Below are 24199 nucleotides of genomic sequence, written 5' to 3' on the forward strand. Positions count from 1 at the left end.
TTATCAGTTGTTTGGATTTGGTCTCACCCTCTGTTGACCTTTTCTCCCCTCAGGGTATCCTACGTACCCCAGACACCATCCGTCGTTTCCAGAGCGTTCCAGCTCAGCCAGGTCAGACCTCTCCCTTGCTGCAGTACTTTGGTATCCTGTTGGACCAGGGCCAGCTCAACAAGTTTGAGTCCCTGGAGCTTTGCAGACCCGTCCTCCAGCAGGGACGGAAGCAGCTTCTGGAAAAGTGGCTGAAGGAAGACAAGGTATAGGAGATCTCTATCTCAGCCTCTTCCTGAGCTGACAATTTGTTTATAAAGACTTTGCTATTATCTAGGACCACGTCAGAGCATTGTTATGTAAGGAGTGTGTGAAGTTTTTCTTACAAATGTGGATGGTTGAAAAGTGTACTCATGGTAAACTTGGCTATTTTGGATTTGGCTTATAGCTCAATCATTTCATCTATACTCTGTCATGTTTCTTTTTTGAGGTCTAGTATAACAGGGTGTTTTTGGTCTAATGATATTTCCTGAGGGCTGCAACAATTCTTTGATGAATCAATTATTAATTGATTATGAAATTAATCAGCAACCTTTATTTTTCAATAACTAAAATGAGCTTTCTTGGTTTTTTTCAGCTTCTTAAATGTGAATATTTTTTAGTTTGATTGTTCAAACAAAGTTATCATTAAATCTCAATCAGTTCCACAAATGAAAATGATGTTTCTGTCTTATAGCGTTCAAGCTCAATGTTGTTAATAAAATTAAGACAACAAAGAAATGTTTGGTAGAAGGCTGATGGAGGTGCCTGTATAGTGAAGCATCACGACATTTCAGAGGTTCTGACAGCTCTTTTTAAGGCACAGTTCCTGAGAATGAGCCGTGTGCATTCCTCCATCGAGTGTTTTGATACAGACACAGTTTTCCTTGGACTTGTGAAATGTCTGACTTTTTAACATCAGAACTGTTGTTACTTGTCCTACTTTATAGTTGGAGTGTTCAGAGGAGCTTGGTGACCTGGTCAAGGCAGTGGATCCCACCTTGGCTCTCAGTGTCTACCTGAGGGCCAATGTCCCCAACAAGGTCATTCAGTGCTTTGCAGAGACTGGTCAGTTCCCAAAGATTGTCCTGTACGCCAAGAAGGTATGTATGTCTATTAAATCCCTTTCAGTGTTGATTATTCCCAAAATGAAAAAGTGCACTGAGTACAGAGAGCCATCACTACATGTGTGTCTGGGTCTGTGTGTGTCTGTGTCTGAAAAGTGTAAAAAGTGACACTTATTGTAATATCCATGCTCTTTTCCCAGGTGGGCTACACTCCAGATTGGATCTTTCTGCTGAGGAATGTGATGCGGATCAACCCAGAGCAAGGCTTGCAGTTTGCTCAGATGCTGGTTCAGGATGAAGAGCCATTGGCTGACATCACGCAGGTTAGAGGATTTGAAGAGAGATTTCCAGTTATAAAAAAACATGGGTTGGATAGTGATTTTTTTAAATGAATGAATCTTTGCTGTTGGCTCCTGGAGCATAAGAGTAGAAGAGGTATTTCTTAATTTATACCTTGCTCTGTTCAAACTAACTGATATTATCGTGGCAGGAAAAGATGCCATGAAAAACAGAATGGGCTATGTTAAAGATTTAGGATTATTTGGGGAGGAAAATCACACACTTTTGCAATTTACAAATAAACCCAGCATTTTTCAGGGGGAAATAGTATTTGACCAAGTCACGTGACATGTGAGCATCTGTGGAACTCAACGATCTCATAAGTTAAAGGAACTGCAGCTCTTCCTTTGCTTCCTGCCTCTGCAGTCTCTCTGTTCTGCTGACACAGTTTTCTGTATTGCCTAAAGTGCTGTATTGGCAGCTAACAAGAATTTCAAGAATAACACACATTGCATCAGAGACTGTCTTCGATCGTTAAGAGGAAATGATTTGTGTTCAGCCAAATTACTTGACAGTCTAACTGGTCTAAAATTTTATGGAAGTATGTGTTCTTCATGGTTTAATTATGTCAGTGCTGCATTAGTAGCACTTGTATTCATGTTGGTGGGAGATTCAATTTTGTGCAAATAGGTTTTGACAAGTTGAACTCCTGTGGGAGTTGTAGCTTTTACACATGGTCTCCCTTCCCTTTCTAGTTTTGTGGCAATGTGTTTCTGTTTCTTTGTCTGTCCAGATCGTGGATGTGTTCATGGAGTACAACCTGATCCAGCAGTGCACGTCATTCCTCCTGGATGCTTTAAAGAACAACAGACCCTCTGAAGGACCACTGCAGACTCGGCTGCTGGAGATGAACCTCATGCATGCTCCACAGGTGGACACATACTGTACTTTATTGAGAGAAATTTAATAAAGCTGAGGACCAGTTTTCAAAACTTTTTTTTTCCCCTTGCTTTCATCGGTGCAGGTTGCTGATGCTATCTTAGGCAACCAGATGTTCACCAACTATGATCGTGCCCACATCGCCCAGCTGTGTGAGAAGGCTGGACTCCTGCAAAGGGCGCTGGAGCACTACACTGACTTGTATGACATCAAGCGTGCTGTGGTTCATACACATCTGCTCAACCCAGAGGTAGTATTCAGTCACCAACTGAATAAAAATTTAATTAAAATGAATGGCCATATCCTCAGATTTTGACAAGTTAGTCATTAACTTACTATCGAAACTTCAGCCGTTATCAACAAACTTTTCTTCTTTCACTTTCAGTGGCTGGTGAACTTCTTTGGCTCACTGTCGGTGGAAGACTCTCTGGAGTGCCTCAGGGCCATGTTGTCAGCCAACATCCGCCAGAACCTGCAGATTTGCGTCCAGGTGGCTTCCAAGTACCATGAGCAGCTCACCACACAGTCTCTCACTGAGCTCTTTGAGTCTTTCAAGAGCTTTGAAGGTAAAATCTCAAACTTTGTGACAACATGCTGCTTCATTTAATAATTATATGTAATATTGCCATCTGCAATCCATAATCCCACAATACAGTGTTTTGTAGTTCAAAGACACGCAATTCAATAAAAATGTTTTGTAAAATGGGTAAATTCACCTCTTTTTTCTGCTCATGCGCTGAGACTGATGTTTTCCAGCTGTCAGTTAGACAAATAGGTCAGAGCAGAAGCAGGACAATCCTAGACGGACTGTGCTGGAGGTGAATTAATGCCACTTCTGTATTATTAATGAAGTAATGGAACTTCAAGATTAAGCAAGCCATATGATGAAGAGAAATATTTTAATTTTCATTTAGATTATTTTCAGTGTGTATTAGGGGCCCCATGGTGATATCATTATATTGGTGAACTAAAGACTTGCATGTTTCTTTGTCTTTCAGGGCTGTTCTACTTCCTTGGTTCAATTGTCAACTTCAGTCAGGACCCTGATGTTCACTTCAAATACATTCAGGCTGCCTGTAAGACGGGCCAGATTAAAGAGGTGGAGAGGATCTGTAGAGAGAGCAACTGTTATGACCCTGAGCGTGTCAAGAACTTCCTCAAGGTAAAGCTTCAGGGACAGCTTGAGTAATCACACACTGCCACAACAGCCTCCATCCTATAACTAATCTTTTCTCTCACTTTTCCCTCTCTTTTTCTTTTAGTATGTTTTTGTTCCTGAACTACTTTTTCCCTTATTTGTTTTTACATCTTGTCCTTTCTTAACTTATAACAGGTTTTCAGAATTTAATGCAAAGTAATCCTTTGTAGAGATCAGGTCTGTCATCATTCATATCACATATTCCTTGGAGTTTCTAATTCATTTTTTTAAAGGTCGTTTACATGAGATTCAAGGTGGTAGCCAACTACCATTTCATTTGTTGATATAGCAGAGTAATGGTGTCAGTCCAAAAGTCAGACGCTTTGCATGGTTATGATCTTAGATCTTTTGGGGTTTTGATGACCCTTCTAGGAATGATGTATAGTGTGGCACTCTTTATGAAACGGGTCGGGCTCCTCACAATAGAAAAGCATTGGTGCTGCAATCAGCACTGATGTAACATGACCCCTCGGGGGCAACACTCAATTTCTCTGTGTGACATCTTTTAGAACAAACACGCATTGTAAACACACCTGTCACCTGCCCACCACTGTGCTGTTTTTCCAGAAATGCTGGAGCTACACTTCTTCTGTAGTTTATGAACTGGCATAACAGTGTTTACAGTCCTAAATGCTAGCCATAACTTACCACATGTTGGCTGCCATGCAGCAAGCCCAAATTAAGTTTCAAAAGGAGATATTTAATACTCAAGCATGTCACACTGACCAGACACGGACTAGTTTGAGCATGTTTTTTTCTACTGGCTTTCACAGAGGTAGTCACTGGGTAAATTTAGTCACTGCACTTGCTTGTTGCAGGCATATTCACCTGGCTTCTCAAAACAGGCAACACCAGGAAGTGAGAATGCTGGTGCTAATGCAGCATTCATTGGCAGTAAATGTTGTATATAAAAACTTTAAAATTCAACATGTTAGTAAAAGATTCAATTGTATTAAAATGATTAAAAACATTAAATGTCACATTAACAGGTTGGCCCCTTCTGATAGATTAGAAAAGAATGAATACCAGCAGGTTCCTATTAATTTTATTGGTTATAAATTTTCAGCTAACTAGCCTTATGGCAGCCAATTATCTTTTCTGCTTTTCCAATTTGTCTTTGGAATGGCAGGACTCGTATAAGGTAAATCAATCCCTCTTCACAGTACAGGACCATGTATTGTGTTTTTTTTTTTAGACATAAGATTGTATTGTATTTGTATGGTGGCATAGATTGCATGCTCTTATACAATAATCCATGCACTACTAGGATGTGGCAGTGCTGTTGTTAGAGTTAAAAATATGTGAAGCGATTTAGTTTATGGTTTGTATAAGTTTGTATGTGCAACTAATAGAAATGATAGGACTTTAAATTGTGAGGTATTTCAGATGTCTATATGTTTAGTGTTCAGTAATATTGACAAGTTGTAAAATCAGTTTGTTGGTCCTGTCTTTGTGCGGACGGCAAGTGCATTGAGGTACAGATGTCTATTGGTCAGTGTTGCCTGGTGGTGACCTGACAACTCGCAGCAGCACATTAACAGGACTTACTGTTAATGAGTAAGAAATATACTTCACTAAAATTAAGTTTTATTCTTTTACATAACATGTAATAAATGCAGTGGTAAAGCAAATCACCTAGTGCATCAGGTTTAGAAAATTTGTTTTTAGTAAGGGTTAAGTGTGTCTTTCTGACTGTAGACTGACTCTGTCTTCCTTCACTCTGTGTGGCAAACAGGAAGCCAAGCTCACCGACCAGTTGCCTCTCATCATCGTCTGCGACCGCTTTGACTTTGTCCATGACCTGGTCCTGTACCTGTACCGCAACAACCTGCAGAAATACATCGAGATCTATGTTCAGAAGGTAAAGTTCCTTGCAAAAAATATTGAAATTTCTATTGCACAACAGCCATCCATTTCAGACATGATCTAATAAGACTGTTTTGTGTTTCAGGTGAACCCGAGCCGTCTGCCTGTTGTGGTCGGCGGTCTCTTAGATGTGGACTGCTCAGAGGATGTAATTAAGAGCCTGATCTTGGTTGTCAGGGGACAGTTCTCCACTGATGAACTGGTTGCTGAGGTGGAAAAGCGGAACAGGTGCTGCACTTTCCATCAGTACACATTGCAGTACAAATTTAATAACTCAGAGCACTCTAAATTCAGTATATAAAATTGACCTTAAGTGGAGAGTCGTACGAAATTGAACTGAACATCATTCAGATCTGAGCAAGCAGTGTAAATTTCTTTGTCTCACAGACTGAAGCTGCTGCTGCCCTGGCTCGAGTCTCGAATCCATGAAGGTTGTGAGGAGCCCGCCACCCATAATGCCCTGGCCAAGATCTACATCGACAGCAATAACAACCCAGAGCGTTTCCTGAGAGAAAACCCATACTATGATAGCCGTGTGGTGGGAAAGTACTGTGAGAAAAGAGACCCTCACCTGGCCTGTGTGGCATATGAAAGAGGACAGTGTGACCAGGAGCTGATCAATGTGAGCCCTGCCTCTTACTGTGAATCCAAATGCTAGTGCATTTAACTGCCTTTGCTATTGTAATATTTGTTGTTGTTTGTTTTAACTTCAGGTCTGCAACGAGAACTCCCTTTTCAAGAGCCTGTCTCGCTACTTGGTCCGTCGTAAAGATGCCGATCTGTGGGCTAGTGTGCTGCTGGAGAGCAACCCCTTCAGACGACCCCTGATTGACCAGGTAAAGTATACATAAATTAAGTTTCTTATTATTAATACAAAGAGCTGGTTGTTTTTCTAACATTCTGTTTCCCTGTACTTGCTCTCAGGTGGTGCAGACTGCATTGTCAGAAACCCAGGACCCAGAGGAAGTGTCGGTCACAGTCAAGGCCTTCATGACTGCGGATTTGCCCAACGAGCTCATTGAGCTCCTGGAGAAGATTGTCCTGGACAACTCCGTTTTTAGTGAACACAGGTGTTTATCAGTAATGTCCTGTTTTATGTTTGTTTGTTTGTTTTTCAGGTTTCATGGAGAAGTTTGAAAGTGTGGTTTGAACTCTGTCTTATCATTCTCAAAGAAATCTGCAGAATCTGCTGATCCTGACAGCAATCAAAGCTGACCGCACTCGTGTGATGGAGTACATCAGCAGGCTCGATAACTATGATGCTCCTGATATCGCAAACATCGCCATCAGCAATGAATTATTTGAGGAGGCCTTTGCCATCTTTAAAAAGTTTGATGTCAACACCTCTGCTGTGCAGGTCAGCCATTTGCTCTTGAACAGGTGTTCTAATGCTTTTTGATTGAACAATTTCTCATTGTTCCTTGTTTTCTCTCCTCTACTCTAGGTGCTGATCGAGCACATTGGCAACCTGGACAGGGCCTACGAGTTTGCCGAACGCTGCAATGAGCCAGCTGTGTGGAGCCAGCTGGCCAAGGCTCAGCTGCAGAAGGGCCTGGTTAAGGAGGCCATTGACTCCTACATCAAAGCCGACGACCCCTCTGCATACATGGAGGTGGTGCAGGCTGCAGATCAGAGTGGTAAGGAGACTTGCTCGTGCAAGAAAAGAAAAGGCTGAATTTTATAGAAAAGTTTAGGTTTGCCAGTGCCATTTAGATCAGTGCAGATTTATTGAGTTTTATTATTATTGGTATACAATACAGTTGAGGCAATATTATGTCTGTCTAAAAAAGGTTGCAGGTGAGAACAGACTAACCACTTCATATTACTATTCATTTTCACTTGTTTCAGGTAACTGGGAGGACTTGGTCAAATTTCTTCAGATGGCTCGTAAGAAGGCCCGTGAGTCCTATGTAGAAACAGAGCTCATCTTTGCTTTGGCCAAAACCAACCGCCTGGCAGAACTGGAAGAGTTCATTAATGGACCCAACAATGCTCACATCCAGCAGGTTCGCCTAATTCCCATACAGTCATCTGTGAATTAGCTATCAGGCCAGTAATATTAAACCATATGTCTGACTTGACACTTTTATAGGTCGGCGATCGCTGCTATGATGAGAAAATGTATGATGCAGCTAAACTGCTATACAACAATGTATCCAACTTTGGTCGTTTGGCTTCGACTCTGGTGCACCTCGGGGAGTACCAGGCTGCTGTGGATGGCGCCCGTAAGGCCAACAGCACCCGCACCTGGAAAGAGGTGTGCTTTGCTTGCGTGGATGGACAGGAGTTCAGACTGGCCCAGATGTGTGGGCTTCACATTGTGGTGCACGCTGATGAGCTGGAAGAGCTGATCAACTACTACCAAGTAAGATGAACACAAAGGCGTTGTTGTTTGTCACTTTAACAACTCGCATGCAAACGGTCATTTATCAAATCCCATCCTCTCTCTTCTCCGTCAGGACCGTGGCTACTTTGAGGAGCTGATCACGATGCTGGAAGCCGCCCTGGGCTTGGAGCGCGCTCACATGGGTATGTTCACGGAGCTGGCCATCCTCTACTCCAAGTTCAAGCCACAGAAGATGAGGGAGCATCTGGAGCTCTTCTGGTCTAGAGTCAACATACCAAAGGTCCTGAGAGCAGCAGAGCAGGCTCATCTGTGGGCCGAGCTGGTCTTCTTGTACGACAAGTATGAGGAGTTTGACAACGCCATCATCACCATGATGAATCACCCAACAGATGCCTGGAAAGAGGGACAGTTCAAAGACATCATCACTAAGGTACAGATTAATGTAATGTCAGAATCAGAATTGTAATATCTCAATTAAAACCCATGGTGGGGCTTTTATGTTGCTACAGCCAATCTTAATTGTTTTTGTCATGACTTATATGAACTTTTCACAATACGATATTACAAAAAATTCTAATTGGCACATCTCATATGGCACTGCCATTTCCTGACCCAGTGTTTAACACTTTGTTTTCCTCTGCATCTGATGTAGGTGGCCAATGTGGAGCTCTACTACAAAGCCACCCAGTTCTATCTGGAGTTTAAGCCATTGTTACTGAATGATTTGCTCATAGTGCTTTCTCCCAGACTGGACCACTCCCGTGCTGTCAACTTCTTCAGCAAGGTACACTTTAAAATGATACTGATTGAGGATGACCGAAATGCCCTTTCCTTGGCATGATTCATGTAATGATTGCACTGATTGTGTGTCCATAGGTTAAACAGCTGCCTCTAGTCAAACCTTACCTGCGGTCAGTACAGAACCACAACAACAAATCAGTCAATGAGGCACTTAACAACCTATTTATCACAGAGGAGGATTATCAGGTAAGGGTTATTTTTATACCCCTTTTTTATTTATTTTTTAAAGAAATATGATCAGTATTTAATTTAATATGTATCTCACTCATGTTAGGCACTGAGAACATCAATAGATGCCTATGACAACTTTGACAACATCTCGCTGGCCCAACGCTTGGAGAAGCACGAGCTGATTGAGTTCAGGAGAATTGCTGCCTACCTCTTCAAGGGCAACAACCGCTGGAAACAGAGTGTGGAACTCTGCAAGAAGGATAAGCTCTATAAGGTGCCATTTCCATTATCCACTCATGCGTCACTCACCTTTTCTTTCTTAGTGGATATGTCAGGAAAAATTTGCACTAATTTAATGAGGCCATTGCTGAAGCTGCTTGTGCTGCATCTCTCCCGCAGGATGCAATGCAGTATGCGTCAGAATCTAAGGACACAGAGCTGGCAGAGGAGCTGCTGTCCTGGTTCTTGCAGGAGAACAAGAGAGAGTGTTTCGCCGCCTGCCTCTTTACCTGCTATGACCTGCTGCGACCTGACGTGGTGCTGGAGACGTCCTGGAGGCACAACATCATGGACTTTTCTATGCCATACTTCATTCAGGTCATGAGGGAGTACCTCAGCAAGGTGAGAGAGGAATGAAAGGGTGTTAATAGAAATGCAGGCCATATAGTTATGTTTGCGTTAGCCAATGGTCAAAACATGGGTCAGAGAAAAAGTGAATACACACTAAAAAAAATATAGATTTCATTTGATCAAATAAACAATTAAAACACTTTTATACCAGCTTTCTTTATGGGTTTAAGATTTTAATTTTCTTCTGCTGTGCTGCACATTTTCTCTTCCAGGTTGATGCAGTTACCGATCAGGTGAACGTTGAAAGCTCTTTTTTTTTTTTCCAATATCAGTATTTAACTTGCAAGATGGCAGCCTTATGTGTGCATGGTTTTAGTTCCACCATGTGCTGCACTTCAGTAGTGACTGAGACATCTTTTATGCAGTCTGCTTTTTTCAGTATAGTTATGTCAAGTAGTTATTTCATTGAGTCAAAAAGAAAGACTGTTTGGGTCTTAATCAAAACAAAATAATCTACATTTATGATAAACCCCATTGGTAAAAGAAAAATGTTTGAAAGGTAGCACATTTACAGTATTCACAGTCCTCAGAAACATGCTGATTTTCAAACGTGACAGGCAACTGACTAACATCACAAATACAAAATATTTATATTTTTATATAAATGTTGCATTTTTGGGGGGGAGAGGAGAAATCATGGTTGTTTTATATTCTAATTTTGTTTCTTAATGAAAATATTTTCTGGTCACCATTGCCAAAAAAATGGAATTTATTGCGTAAAAAAGTGTATTTCTTTATACTTAATAACACTGCACTGCATAATGAGAAGATGAAGGTGTATGTTTTAAAGGTTGATGTGTCTATGTATTAGCTGATGACTGGCATATGCATGTGTTTAACCATTGCTGATAACGTAGCAGCAGGCAGTTTATTGTGTCTGGTTTTCTGTGGAAAGCCACGAGCATTGGGAGTCGATTGCTGTATCATCTAGAAATAAGTTAACCTGCAGGGACAAGAGCCAATATTTTGGGGTTTCCTGTTTAGACATCAGATATCTAGTGTATAGTGTATAAATTCCAACTGGCACAGGAATGGAGTTGCAGGTTTTCCACAGGTAATGAGTGTTGGGCTTATCTCCATTAACAGCTGTCAACGTACGATTGCAGAAAGCTAGTCGCCAATGCATTTCTGTCAATGTGTTCTGCTTCTTTTGTTCTCTACACTGAATGTTAACCTGCAGGCTACTAAAACCTGCTCAGACACGATTGGTCAAACTAGAAACGGTAACCAGGAGGCCCCAAAATCTTGTCTCTTGCCTGTTTATAGAGATGAATACAGGAGCCTAAGCCCCCTTCTTTCTTTTTTTACGACGAACACTGGAACACACAGAGCATGGTGACGGCAGTGCTTCAGTTTGTTGAACTTGTGTGCTGTCCATCAGAAGAGGCATGAAGGAAATGAATGATGCATATATTAAAGGCACTGCTGAGTGAGCTCTTACTGTTAGCTTTGGGAATAATCTGCATCCAGTTGCTGCTACTTGAAAACTGATGTGTGTGTGCGCCTGCATCTGACTTCCTGCCTGAGTTTTTTTGTCTTTTTGATTTTGCAAAACTTTTCAATATTATTAGGACTTCAACCCTTGATTCATTTCATTATCAATCTATCTGTTGTTTTCTAAATTATTGGATTCGATATTTGGTCTGTAAAGTAAAAAAAAACAGATTTGTGTTAATGAACTTATTAACGACGAGGAGCAGATTAATTGTTGCAGCCCCAACTATACTTTTTTTGTTTGTTTTTGCTTCCCCCCCTTACTTAGCATTACAAGTATGATTTATATTTAAGATACTGGAAATTAGTTGAGCGCAGCAATTGTAATGCATTATTGCTGCTTTTCAGTACAAGCTGTTCGGATTCAATCACGTGGGTTTTGTTTTGTCCTGCTTTTCACTGAAAGCGGCTTTTGTCATACAATAGTACTTCTAACAAAAACTTGAGTAACACGTTATTTTACTCAGTTACTTTGTTCATTTGCTTTGTTCTAAATGTACTCTTTTCTTCTCCCTGCAGGTCGATAAACTAGAAACCTCAGAGTCCCTAAGGAAAGAGGAGGAGCAGGCAACAGAGACACAACCTATTGTCTATGGTAACTGTCCTCTAATCACATATGTAATGTGTGTCTCACTGTGATCAGATACAAAGGCAGCAGTCTTTTTTTGGTCCCTCATATGTATCATCAAACTTGTCACTGAGGTTTAGGTCTTTTCACAGTAAACTTGCTGCAGTTGATTAAAGAACTTGTGGACCAGACAGTAAAAAAATTAGCTGCATAACAGATAAGGATGATCCAATTAGACTCGTCTTCCGTTAAAGAGGAATAATTAGAATGAAAAAGACTTATGCATCACGTCTGGAAGCTTATCTGTGTTCTTCTCGCAGGCACACCTCAGCTGATGCTGACAGCGGGCCCCAGTGTTCCTGTGGCACCACAGCAGACGTATGGGTACGGCTACCAGGCACCACCTGCAGCATATGGTCAGCCAGCACCTCAGCCAGGCTTTGGCTATGGCATGTAAAGTCCCCAAACCCCTATCTGTCCACATGTAGGCCGGAGCCACCATCCATCCATCCATCCATCTCCCACAGTCCTTCACCAGACCATTTCTGTCTCTGCCCTCTGTGTGGAGCTTGAGATAACACAAACAAACCTTTCTTTCACTTCTTTGTTTGTTTGTTTTTTTCTTTCTATCCCCATTTTAAACCATCATGAAGGACTCTTATTTGTTGTCAAAGAAAAGATTGAATCACAACGTTTAATTTTCTCACATTCCGTGTAGAGTTAGGTAAATTTTTTCTTTTGTCTATTTTATTGAATGGGAAGTGGTTTATGTACAACCGGGGGGCTTGTGAGAAGAGCTAGACCTCTTCTGAGTAAAAAAAAAAAGAAAAAAGGTCTGTTGTGAAGCATCTGATTTGCACTCTGTAATGAGAAGACATTAATTAATGTAGAACCTCTTTTTTTTCCTTTTGTTGTGTGTGAGCAGCTTCTTCTGTCCGACTGTAAAATGCATTTAATTATTGTACATTCAGACACACATACTGCTACTGTGTTCTTCTGTATCTGAACATGAAACTGCCGCTTCCATTGACCACAGTCGTGAAACACTACGTTGTACCTGTCCGGTCCCCAGACTCACACTTCAGGGCTTTTTCTTGAAGAAAATCCAAAAGGAGTGTTTTACATATAATTTTCGGGAATGCTCTTTTCCAACAAAGCCTATGCAGGACTCTCCAAACAAATCTGCAGTCAGACGTGATTATTACCATGTGCTTTAAATACTGCTCCAACATGGGAGGGACCATTCCACCTCAGGAGGTACTGCAGACCTGTTTGACAAACTTGCCCCATGCCCCCTCTTTGTGCTGCAGTTTGTTTCTGCTGGATATCTGTTATTTGAGTGTACAGGAGTGATTTTTCAAACATTCTGCTCCTCATATCCTGTCGAGGGTTTTGCCTTTTACCTTTTCAGTTTCCACCCCGCTCATCGTGTTCTTCACAATTAATATCACAGACTTGTGGTAATTTGAAGTTTTTATCAAAGGCTTGCGTGTATACAAGAAATCAATCATTAACTCCTTTGAACTTATATTCTTATCTAAATTACCTTTAGATTTAAATTGTGCACTTAAAACGACTTGATTGTGCATAATCAGGATCATAATGAATGAAACAGCGGTTTTGTTTTCCACTTAACAAAATAAAGGCTTCTTGTTTGTCAAGAACAGTCTGGTTGTGTCCTGCATATACAGCATGAGTGTGTTACTTTCCGACCAATGAACTTACTGCATGCCAAGTTCCAAGAAAGGGGAAGTGATGTCATGCCCTTAAATGAGTGCTTGTGAGCAGAGCAATCATAGGTTGTGTGTGTAGGAGGATATGCTGTTTGTAGTCCAAAGTACGATTATACACAGAACACACTTCTAGATTAATTACTTATCAATTTAAATGGGCACTGTATCAGTATTTCCAATTTCTTTTTTTTCCAGGCACATGAGTCAACAGGACAAAGGTGAACCTAAAGTCCACACAAGACAAAAGATCATTGGGAAAACATTGATTTTTATGCAGCTTTCAGTTTAAACAAAGGTGAGGTGGAGTTATATCCGTATGGTCAGTCAAACCTAATTACAATACGTATCAGACAGCTGAAGAATAATTGTGGCTTAAATTTTTTGTGGACTGAAAACAAACTCTTCAACATTAAGACAATGTGTTCGATTTCAGTGTGTATGTGTTGAAATAAATTTACTTTATTGAAGAAAGTTATATTGCAATAATTGTTTTGGTGGAATCCAGTATTGGAGTGTACACCGCTTGACTGGTTCTCACTTTAAGGCCTTATTTATTGAACATGCCTCTTATTGTACTGTACTTGAAAACCACCCAGTTGTCTAAATCTGAGACAGTTCCCATCTTGTCATTTTCAGGTTGTTCTCTGGTGTTGAATTTGACTCAATGCTGCTCGCTCCTGTTACTTGGACTGTAGAAGCACATGGTCTACAATCCTACTGCATTTCTAATTCAAATTCATGCAGTTGTGTGATGTAGTTCTAGCTCCCTCTAATGGTGCGCTACTGTACATGTAAACCAGTCTGTTGAGTTGTTCCAGCTCATCTCACATCAACTTGAAGATTGCTATATGTTTTTGAAGTGAAATGGATACAGACAGGACAGTCATATACCTATAACTCGAGACAAATGGAACACTTATGACTGATTTTAAGTCCTACTGACATTTGTCATATCACAAATGGTCATGCCCAATGTAATGACCTCTTTATTCTTAAATACCTCAAATTGCATCTAATGTCGGAATTAATTTGTAAAATGATTGAGAACATAAGTCAGTGATTATATCTCTAAATTCAGTAGTTGAACAACTACAATGTTTGTAGTAACACAGAATCCATTCATCTTCAAGTGGTTGGTGTGGTGGAATAAAACATTAACACTTGACTGTGTTTCACTGTGTTTTTGCTATTCAAGGCTCAAGGTGTTAGTAAAATAAAGACTCATGACAATAAATTCAAGCAGATGACATCAGAGTCTATTATGTACAAAATGTATAATTTCATGGTAACTCATCTTAGTACATTGCAAATGTTTTGTCAACAAAGAAAGTCCCACAGGTGCAGGCTGGTGGTCTAGTAGAGCTTTAAGTCTCCACTGACACTATCAATCAGATCAGCCGGACCTGGTCCGATTCCCAGCACCGTGCGTGAGCCAGGTGCAATCTGTGTCCTTCCTGCATCCTGGATCAGACTCACAGGAAGCCCGATTTCTTTAGCACGGCTCAGCAGATCAATCAAGGTGTCCTCATCGGGGGCCTTCAGCACCACTTTGGGCTGGCCACAGTACTCCCACTGTTTGAGCAGGTCGGGTTTCCTGCGCTGGACCTGCTTGTATGCAGACACGGCAGCATGGGAGCACTGGGCAGCAACCTTGCCTTTGCCCATCTTCAGGTCATTACGGACGACCAGAACCATCTTCATTTCGCCCCCCTCTCCCATCACACTTGCATCCTCAGCAGTGGACGCAGTGCCAAGGCGTCCACGAAGGTGCCAACCGAAGAGGAGCCCACAGCCCAGTCCTGCTACAATTCCCAGGCCCAATGGCAATGGTTGGAAGTCCATGTTTCAACCTGCAACAAAAACAAAATAGAATACAGACTCAGCCATGAAAACTTTCAGGAGTCACTTCCACTGTTACAAATGTACCTGGACGTTCAGTCTGAAATCACAATCATAATGTAATCACAGTTGTCCAGAAATGTATATCAAATGTACCCTAACTACATGTCTGCATCACAGCTGCTGCTGTTCATGCAGCAAGCAGCTCCAAGTTCACTGGATGCAGTCTGGACGATTTCAAAGACAAACACAAGAGATGGAAATGGAAACAAAACTCTTACGTCTTGTACCCCAGAAGGTAAGAGTTTTGTCTCTCTCTGTGAGTGCGTCCTCAAGGGGGCGACAGAAGTTCTGCACTGGAGTTAATTAATAACTTTGTCGGAAATGGACACGAAAGAAAAATGACTCGATAATTCCAATACATCCAGACAAGCTGGTCAGAGAGAGGTAAAAATGCTGCCCTCCACAGTTCGAAGATCTTAATCATAACTTCGTCAGCACAGTAGTTCAAAGCCTCGTATTCGATTATTTTACTGCTTTGATTCGTACTTAAAAGCGCGCCTTTTGTATGTTTTATATTAATTTAAAGACAGAAGTTGACCGAATGTTCAATTCTTAAAGAGGGAGGTGTGGGTGTAACAGTATAAACCGCTCCTGGAAACTAGTTATTAGTGTTAACTTCTCTGTTACATTAGCTTTTTGGCTAAAGAAGCAGCAGCACCGCGGCGCTTCCTCTCCAAAAAACACCGCCTCACTTCAGTATATAGCATTTCTCCAACCGTTTAGTGTCCGTACGTTAAATGGCCACACTGAGTACACACAGCGCTGCTCAAAGCGTGTCCTTTGTTATAGTTTCACTGTTTTTTTATCTCGTACCTGAGCGTTGACGAACTGGCGGCATGAGCCGGGTGTTCCTGTTCACGCGCGCCTGCTGATGACGTCACGACAACGTCACACAAAATAGACCCTTCCTTCTTGTTCATGTATTGAAATACTTTGCACTGTGTTATGTTTTTGTTTTTATAATTCTGATTTTATTAGCAAAAGACATTGAACATACAAACCATACTTGATTCATTTAAATCACGTCAAGAACTGTAGGAATCAAGGAGCAATTTATTCATAATCCATCCTTGTTGTGAGGAAATGTCAAGATTTTTTTGATGTTATCTCATCTCTATGTTTTGCATCGTGCTCCAAACCACGAAGTAAAGGTATTAAAAAAGTGAGGAGTTAGGATTGAGCCATGGTAGCTCAGCAGTAGGATGAGTTCAACTGGAAGGTTGTGGGTTTGATTCCTGGCCCTACTAGTCTATATGTGTCCTTGAGCAAGACACTTTACCCCATGTTGAAGCGTGTGAAAGAGTATGAAAGATGTGTGAATGGGTGAATTGCAAAACTATCGTGTAAAGCAACTCATCGAGACAAAGAAAAGCTCTATGTAAATACAGACCATTACCAACTCTTCTTCTGATTGTATTTGGTATTAACAAGTAACAAAGATATTTATGGAAAGTGTAGTGGCGTAAAAGTACACAATTTATTGAAATTTATTGAAATTTATTGGAAATGTAGTGAAGTAAAAGTTGCTAGAAATACAAATAATGATATATGAAATAATAATAATGTTGTACTTAATTACAGTAACAAAGTATTTGTACTTTGTTACATTACAACACTGGTACTGCTGCTATATGGTAGTAGAGCTCCCTCTTCTGTCTGTAGCTGCTTTAAGCAGAGTCATTTCCCCTCTGACTTCTTTTTCACAACGAACAAAAACACCTCTATAATGTACAACTTATCCTTTTTATAGGAACAAGGGGAAGGTGTTTGTGGTTTAAATTCAAACCATAGTACAAACCATACATGTACTACTGATAAAAGATGAGACAACAAGTCTGAGGATAAAGTCTAAATCTATATTTTGTCTTGAGATACACATTTGGTATCATGCTATTTGTCTTGAATTCTTTACATCCACAGTGGTGGCTCACAATTAACTGATATTTTGCCAGAGATCTGAGGCACACACTTAATTTCAACAATCTGAATGGGCCCATCATGTTACTGACTATGTTAGATATAGCCAGTAGTATTGGCTACTGGGACATAACAGATTCTGCTTTCATGTAAGTAGTTACAGTTTATGACCACCTCTCTAGAGAGCAAATGTCACTGTGTAGAGTTGATACAGTCATTCACAGCAGGATCGGTACGTGACACAGGTCACCTTCTCCTCCAGCTACACCTCCCCTAGAGACAGTAACCGAAAATCTCTGCATTGTGCCCATGTCCAATCACAGACGATTTCCACAGTGGGAACAGCGTGCACCTGGGAGAGAACAATCCCCAGAAAGGGCAACAAAATACTCCTCCCATGATGATAAACAAGGCAATGCCTAAATTCAAACATGAAAATACCACCAAGGTCTTGTGTTTCTAGTTATGACCTGAAAAACGTGATGTGTCCTGTGTGGAATGAGCTGAGTTATCTTTGCCCAAATGATGCCATTGTATCAATCGCTCAGAGGACTGAGAACTGTTAGAAATGTGCTCCAGGAAAGACAGTCATTTATTTTTAGGCGTGTAATTAGACTTGCTCTCTGGAGGTTCCACCAAGCAAATGATGGAATCTCTTCCTCTCCCTGTGTCGCCCTTCTGTCCGCCTGCTCTCCCCTCCCCCGGCAACCCTATATCAGTTCTCTATCCCTCACTGGCCCCCTCCATCACCACACCCTATACTCAAGTTATGATGCAGCTCCTGGGTAGCGTACTTTATGCCTTGCATTGCCACTGCAGCTCCTCCACAGAGTACATTTGAGCCCCAGGTCTGGATGTGGGTTTGACATAATCTGAACAGTGAGTTTACTTTCTCTTTGTGATGTTTTGTTAAAAATAGTAGTCTGTAACATTACAGCCCAGCTGTGCTTTTCACTGACACATGATAGTGTGTTTATTTGTTTTAAAATGTGGAAACAGCTCATCAAGTTTCGGATCCTAAGGTGGAAGTGCCCTGTGTTGAGTTTCTTGTTGTCCCGAGAACAAGAGTTAGGTCTGGGTTGTTTTGGTAGAAGCTATTGTGCAATCACACACTGTTGCAGCGCTGGGCTACTGTGTCGTACGCAGTCACGTTGTTATGAAACTGTTTACCAAGTATTAGCTGTGAAATTTGATTCATATTGGATTCATTAATATTATTGAATAAAGTACATATTTGTGTACTTGCAGCTGAGGTGCAGGTGATTTTTGTTTGTTCCAGTTTGTGCTCCTGTAAACAAGTACAAGACATGTTTATTTGATACTATAGTGCATAAAGACTTGGCGCAAAGCCTCTCGTGTCTGGTTAAGGTTTCAGCTCTTTTTTTTTCAGGTCGTGTGGTTGTGGCTCTCTGAACACCTCTGCAGCCTTATTGACGTATTCTTCTCTTTGTCTGTGTGAACATTCAATTACGAAGACTCAGACCACAGTGTTGTCATAGCCTCACAATATGTGTTTGACAAAAAAAATCTAAATATTGAGAATTTGACTGCTATTTTAGAAACAATCTGTCATGACAGAGGGAGAGAGGGGGGAATCAAAGCATTTTCTCAAAACCTCAGAGTGAATCATTTCCATCAAGGTACAAAAAGGTACAACGGGAGGTCTCTGTGATATCAGTGCTGTACAGTGTGAATGTATGGAAACATGAGCCAGAGGTCCAGACCCAAGGCAACAAGAAACGTGTGTGTGTGTGCAACTTGGACAATTCTACCAGATGGTGAGCTGCATACCTCTGTCTTACTGTCCCTGTCTCACTGTTCACAGAGGCCCAAGGCTCTGCAGCATGTTACTCTTTTTGGCTTGTGCATGAAGGAAGATGTGTGCATCTTCTCTGAGGAACAGACAGACTGGTGGATAGGTAGGGATGGATTGATGTGCAAAAAGTTTGCTTCAGTCTGATTCTATTCAATTGCAAGTCCCTGCATCTATGATTTGAAGACGATCATATTACGATATTTGAAACACACAGTTGGTGTAGTGGTAGTGTGTAGTGAACAAGCGTCTTTGTGCATGGAGTTTGCATGTTCTCCCTGTGTGTGTGTGTGGGTTTTCTCCAGGTTCTCTGGTTTCCTCCCACAGTCCAAAAACATGCAATATGGGGGCATTAGGTAAATTGGACACTTGAGGTGTGACCAGAGGTGTGTTGTGGCCCTGTGATGGACTGGCAATCTGTCCAGGGTGTAGCTTGTCTATCGTCCTATGTCACCTGAGATTGGTACAGCACCCCCGCGACCCTCATGTGGAGGATAAAGTGGTAGAAAATGGAAGGATGGATGGAAACAGTTTAGCTGTTAGAGCAGCTATACAATGTTAGATATTGTCTTATACTCCTTTATCCGTTGTTTCTTCTTTTATCTTTGTTCCTGCCACAATGTCGAGTCTCTTGGTCACAAAATAAGGTGGACTTATATTTAGGCCTAAATGGATCATCGGTAATCTGCAGGATGAAGCAGCATGAAAACACTGGCTGCTCCACCGGTGTGTGTGTGAGTGTGTACAGACATGCTTGTGTGTGGAGAGTGTTTTGGGTGGGGCTGTTGTGTGGTGGTGCTGTGTTTTGGGTCTGTGTTGATGATGGTGTGCTGGAGACTCGTCTCATCTCGTTCTTTTTCTCTGCAGCAAGGCCATCCTGGTGAAGGAGACGGCGGAGTGTGAGCTAAAGGTGCAAGAGGTGAACTCACTCAGAGGCGTCTTGGTGTCGAGGACCATAAAAATGGAGAGCTGAGAGGTAAAAAAATTGAAACCCAACATACAGTTGATCAGCAGATCAAAGCACGTCAGCACTGCAATTGTCATGATCTTTGGGACTCACTGTGATTCTGTTTGGACGTTTGGTGGTTTGGTTTGGAGTTTGTGTTTTTTTTTGCTTTGTTTAATCTTTTCATGGGATTTCATTTGTTTTACATTGTGGTTTATTCCCTTGTGTTTCATTTCTTGATTGAGTTCCTGGTTTATTTTGGTGGGTTCTTGTCAGCGTGTCTTTTCCCAGCTTTGCTTCCTGCCCTCATGTGTTTCACCTGTGTCTTGTTAGAGTCTGCTCTCTCTGTTCAGTGTCACTTTGTTTGTTTACTGCTCCTTGTGCTCCTCAGTGACTTCATCATAGCTTTGATCTCTTATATCTTTATCTCCAATAACAGTATTTTGCTTTTTCTTCTTCTTCCTTCATTTTTTTACCTTAGCTGCTCATCAAATTTCAAGAGTAGATCTAGAGGTAAGGCCCAGGCTGGTTTATCTCTTTTCTGCAGAATTGCGCTTGACGTATTTCTTCCGTTTTACATTTGACTGCCTGTAAATGATTGGTCAACAATAGTTTACCCCTGAATTAAGAGATATGGAACTATATTGTTTGGTTTACAAAACGTCCATGTGGTCAAACTGGTAAAAGCAAGTTAAAGAAAAACAAAACTTGGTTGTTACATACTTTAAGTCTTCTATCACTTTATCCTCCACATGAGGGTTGCGGGGGGTGCCGTGCCAATCTCAGCTGACATAGGGCGATAGGCAGGGTACACCCCGGATAGGTCGCCAGTCCATCACAGGGCCACATATAGCGACACACAACAATTCACTCTCACATTCACACCTACGGTCAATTTAAAGTGTCCAGTTTACCTAATCCCCAAATCTGCAGGTCTTTGGACTGTGGGAAGAAACCGGAAAACCCAGAGAAAACCCACGCACACATGGGGAGAACATGCAGAAAGGCCCTTGTTCTGACCAGGGCACGAACATGGGTCTTCTTGCTGCAAAGGCAAGAGTACTAACCACTACACCAACCGTGTGGCCCGCTTTATTAAGTCATGCTACAAGAGTAATTTCAGCATTTTTCATGTGCTGATGTCCGCGTAGCACAGCTGAACAGTGTTTGATGTTTGTTTTATTTATGAAGGTTAGTGTTGCATGTCATCAACAAGAGAGTAAGGTGGGTGTGAAACATTAGACACTCTCCTCCTCAGAGAAGCATGAAAGTCCAAACACACACACACACACACACGTAATAACCCCAGACGGGAGGTGATTTTCTCACTGCTATCAGCCTGAGAGGCTGTCTGTGTTTAGTCTTCGTTCAGAAGCCAAGCAAAGCCTTTAAAGGAACAGTGTGTAAAATGTATTGGTGTGTTGGTGAACCTAACTCAAAAGATGTTTAGTTTTGTTTTTTGTGTCCAAAATGGCAGCTTGTGTAGAGCTGACCCAGCTCCTGATGTATAATTAATCGTTATAATAAAATAAACAGTTATTTTACCTTCAATTTCTGCCAAATCAAATTAATTTCACCTACATTTTACACAGCAGACCCTAATGCTGCTAGAATATACATCACAGGATTTGCTTTTCTTCTATCTCCTTGCGTCTTATCATCCTTACTGCTGATTGAGGTGACAAAGTCTTGTCACGTAAACTATACTAGAGCAAACTTTACATGACAAAGCCCCCCTCCCCCCAGCACACACATATTGAAAAACATGTATGTTACACATGTAATCTTTGTCTCCGGGAGCTCAAAAGAAGGTCAGCGTGTACTCCCTGTGAGGCCTTTGTGGTTAAGTGTGTGAGGACAATGTGTTTATTTTCTAAACTACAAGAGGATGTGGTGAGCCGCAAGCACCGAGAGCAGTGTTTTGACTGAGAGAAGCTGCTGTTCACAGACACTCAAAACACATGGTGTTTGTAAATGCTGCAGAGGGACAAACGCAACCACATTACTGCTCAGTGTGCGAGAGTACAAAGAGACTCATCCTGAATCCCGATAGAAGTGGTTTGTAATTTACATCGTGTGTATGTGGAGTCCTGAGGGCAACATGCTGTACTGTTCAGAGTTGTGGTTCTGGTGTTATAATACATAACAAGAGCCCAACCTGGTGGTGAATATGTCTTTCTTACTGTAAGCAGGTGCAGTCCATGCACTCATGACACTGTTGATTTATTATATCGTTACCTACAGCATAGTTTTGTTGATTGAGGAGACTTTCCTGTCAGTGGATATTTTAATCCTTTGCAACATTATTCATAGGCCATAATATATAATTAAACAGATATCTCAATAACCTCTACTGTGAAAGAAATTGCACTATTTTTGGGCATGTCACATGGTAGTGATGATACGGCCACCCGCAGATGGCTTCCGAGGATTTTCGAGATTTAAAAAAAATTGCTTACATCAGAATGGGAATCATTTCTGGATGTGCAGCTCATCGAGGTTGAGCAGAGCTTGAGGTTGTTGGATATACTGTGATTTGTTTTGCAGCTCAATAAAAACCTTGTTTCCATTTGAGTGTGGCACTGATGCGCAGACCTTTGCTGATGGTGAGACCTACGGGGAGATTTTGAGGTGTTTATGTTCACCATGTGTTAATAATGCTCCCACCCACTGGGGGTGGGAGCATAACTTCTGTGGATAAGCAGGAAGGCAGCTTATAGCAGTTACATTAAAATAGATAATTCCCGATGTTCTGTGTTGTATAATACTTTTACTGAGTGTTCAGAAATGTGTTGTCAGTGTTAGCATATGATGATATAAAAATGTTATGTAATACCTGCTCCTGATGTTAAGTAGGCTGATCCAAACAATATAACCTTTGTTGTTGTTTTTTATTACACATTTTGTTTTCACACACCTCACACATCTCGTGGGTTGTATTAAAGTAGTGAAAGTGTTTGCGTGTTGTTTGAAATAGCTTGAATATGACTTGTACAGACACATCTGTTTCGGCCCATCTTAAATGCATCCACTGCGTGACTGGCTGGTGTGCAGGTCATCAGACACACAGGCTGGCTTCACATAACAAAAGCACAGTAAATGTGTTTTGTTAGTTTGGTTTACTTTTCATGAAGTCTTTAAAAAAGGGGGAAAAAACCTGTTAAGTCTTCTGTGCATGTTTTTGTAATGACTATAATGACGCACAGAATTTAAATCTCATTTTCTTAATCATTGCAACCATGTCCCTGCAAACTTGGCTCACTGGTTGTCAACAAATTAGTTTGTAGGGATGTCATGAGAACTAAGTTGAACAAATTGAAGTTTCTTTCTTTTCCACTGTGCTGTAAGTACTATGAGCAGACCTTTGATAACTAAAGTCTAATCTGTGAACATTGTCTGAGCATTTTAAAAGTGTCATGCCTTATACATAAAACCCACACGATAAAGGTTCATTTTTAATTCATGTTTTTTTCTCAAGTGTTACATGTTACCATTGTTTGCATGGATATGCACATAGATGTTTTGAATATGGTTATGATAATACATATTATAATGGTCCCTTTGCACAGCAGCCATTTTGACAAGTCACAGTAGGAAAAATCATTGGTGTAATGATGTAATGATGGGTGAGACAGAACAGGCCTACCAGTCAAATACTTAGGGCCCCATAGAAAAGGGCCCCTGGATAAATTTCCAATTATTTCAAAGATTTGATGGCAGCATTTACTGCAAAAAGGCACAAAAGCAACATATTTTTATAAGGGCTTGGGTGTATAGGTTATGAGGATGGGGAGTGATGGTGAAGGTCCCTAATTAGCTTCAATTTGCCTGGGGCGCCTCAGAGTCTAGGTTCGCCTCTGTCTGTTCTGACTTAGCTCCAGTTAACGTGATTAGTAACACCTGTGCTTGTCCTGCGTGGCAAGCGTGATGACTCCCTCGGTTAGGCGCCGCTGAAGTGAAAAAGACTTCAGGTGAGTCAGTTGAAGGTGTGGAAATTATTAATTAGGCATAGGTTTAATCAATAATTATAAAAATCTTAAAATATGCGTCCAAGTAATCAACTCGTTTGTATCATTGCGCGCCATCTTACTCATGGACCAACTGAGCTAGCTGGTTAGCTAGCTAATTGGCTATACGCAGCTTGTGTTAATTTACAACAAAAACGCAACTGAAGGTGACAGTGAAAAATGAGCAGCAGCATAAAAATGTCAAGAGACTATTTCCTTCTTAATTAATTCAAATAAAAGTTGGTTTACATTTTTATTTTTGGAATTAATAACTAGCTAGTATATGCACGCTAGTTGCATGCAATATTGTATGAGAAGCAGTTTAAGGCTAAAGGAACTACCGTAATATGATGTACTATTTGAGTATCAACACTAAACTAGATAGATAGCTATCCATTGGCTAATTTACATATATAGTCCACAGGCAGGCTGGTGGAATATACACAGACAAGAAAACAATTAAGAAACAAAGAAATAAAAATTACAAGATAGGG

General features: G+C 41.1%; 3 protein-coding genes across 5 annotated transcripts in view; 2 read left to right on the plus strand and 1 right to left on the minus strand.

Moving 5' to 3' along the window:
* The window catches only part of cltca (clathrin, heavy chain a (Hc)), a 28911-nt gene extending 15863 nt beyond the window's left edge, over window positions 1-13048 (plus strand). For both annotated transcript variants that reach the window (XM_044042980.1, XM_044042981.1), the window contains 23 exons: window positions 54-254; window positions 978-1130; window positions 1295-1417; window positions 2167-2304; window positions 2398-2562; window positions 2698-2878; window positions 3311-3474; window positions 5246-5371; window positions 5462-5604; window positions 5764-5998; window positions 6090-6212; window positions 6301-6446; window positions 6550-6733; window positions 6821-7013; window positions 7225-7382; window positions 7469-7741; window positions 7836-8153; window positions 8376-8507; window positions 8600-8710; window positions 8799-8969; window positions 9095-9316; window positions 11339-11414; window positions 11708-13048. In XM_044042980.1, coding sequence (XP_043898915.1) covers window positions 54-254; window positions 978-1130; window positions 1295-1417; window positions 2167-2304; window positions 2398-2562; window positions 2698-2878; window positions 3311-3474; window positions 5246-5371; window positions 5462-5604; window positions 5764-5998; window positions 6090-6212; window positions 6301-6446; window positions 6550-6733; window positions 6821-7013; window positions 7225-7382; window positions 7469-7741; window positions 7836-8153; window positions 8376-8507; window positions 8600-8710; window positions 8799-8969; window positions 9095-9316; window positions 11339-11414; window positions 11708-11844 — 3873 coding nt within the window. In that variant the 3' untranslated portion in view covers window positions 11845-13048. The remainder of the gene's footprint in view (window positions 1-53; window positions 255-977; window positions 1131-1294; window positions 1418-2166; window positions 2305-2397; window positions 2563-2697; window positions 2879-3310; window positions 3475-5245; window positions 5372-5461; window positions 5605-5763; window positions 5999-6089; window positions 6213-6300; window positions 6447-6549; window positions 6734-6820; window positions 7014-7224; window positions 7383-7468; window positions 7742-7835; window positions 8154-8375; window positions 8508-8599; window positions 8711-8798; window positions 8970-9094; window positions 9317-11338; window positions 11415-11707) is intronic.
* Window positions 13049-14354: 1306 nt separating this feature from the next.
* ptrh2 (peptidyl-tRNA hydrolase 2) lies at window positions 14355-15898 on the minus strand. 2 transcript variants are annotated; one of them, XM_044042983.1, is made up of 3 exons: window positions 15840-15884; window positions 15020-15024; window positions 14355-14972 (listed from the first exon to the last, which is right to left on the minus strand). In XM_044042983.1, the coding sequence occupies exon 3, from the start codon at window positions 14960-14962 to the stop codon at window positions 14474-14476; it is 489 nt and encodes a 162-aa protein (XP_043898918.1). In that variant the 5' UTR covers window positions 14963-14972; window positions 15020-15024; window positions 15840-15884; the 3' UTR covers window positions 14355-14473. The 2 variants fall into 2 exon arrangements, with proteins under 2 accessions (XP_043898918.1, XP_043898917.1); XM_044042982.1 differs by lacking the exon at window positions 15020-15024 and having other exon boundaries at window positions 14355-14970; window positions 15836-15898.
* Window positions 15899-17725: 1827 nt separating this feature from the next.
* The window catches only part of LOC122779927 (vacuole membrane protein 1-like), a 59402-nt gene continuing 52928 nt past the window's right edge, over window positions 17726-24199 (plus strand). The window contains exons 1-2 of the mRNA XM_044042604.1: window positions 17726-17818; window positions 19620-19728. The gene's annotated coding sequence lies outside the window, so the exon portion shown is untranslated. The remainder of the gene's footprint in view (window positions 17819-19619; window positions 19729-24199) is intronic.

Source organism: Solea senegalensis, linkage group LG13 (genome assembly GCF_019176455.1).
Source record: "Solea senegalensis isolate Sse05_10M linkage group LG13, IFAPA_SoseM_1, whole genome shotgun sequence".
NCBI classification, from domain to species: Eukaryota; Metazoa; Chordata; class Actinopteri; order Pleuronectiformes; family Soleidae; genus Solea; species Solea senegalensis.

Excerpts from the sequence above, each read along its gene's own strand:
- ptrh2 (XM_044042982.1), bottom strand. The coding sequence starts at position 14,962 with ATGGACTTCCAACCATTGCCATTGGGCCTGGGAATTGTAGCAGGACTG.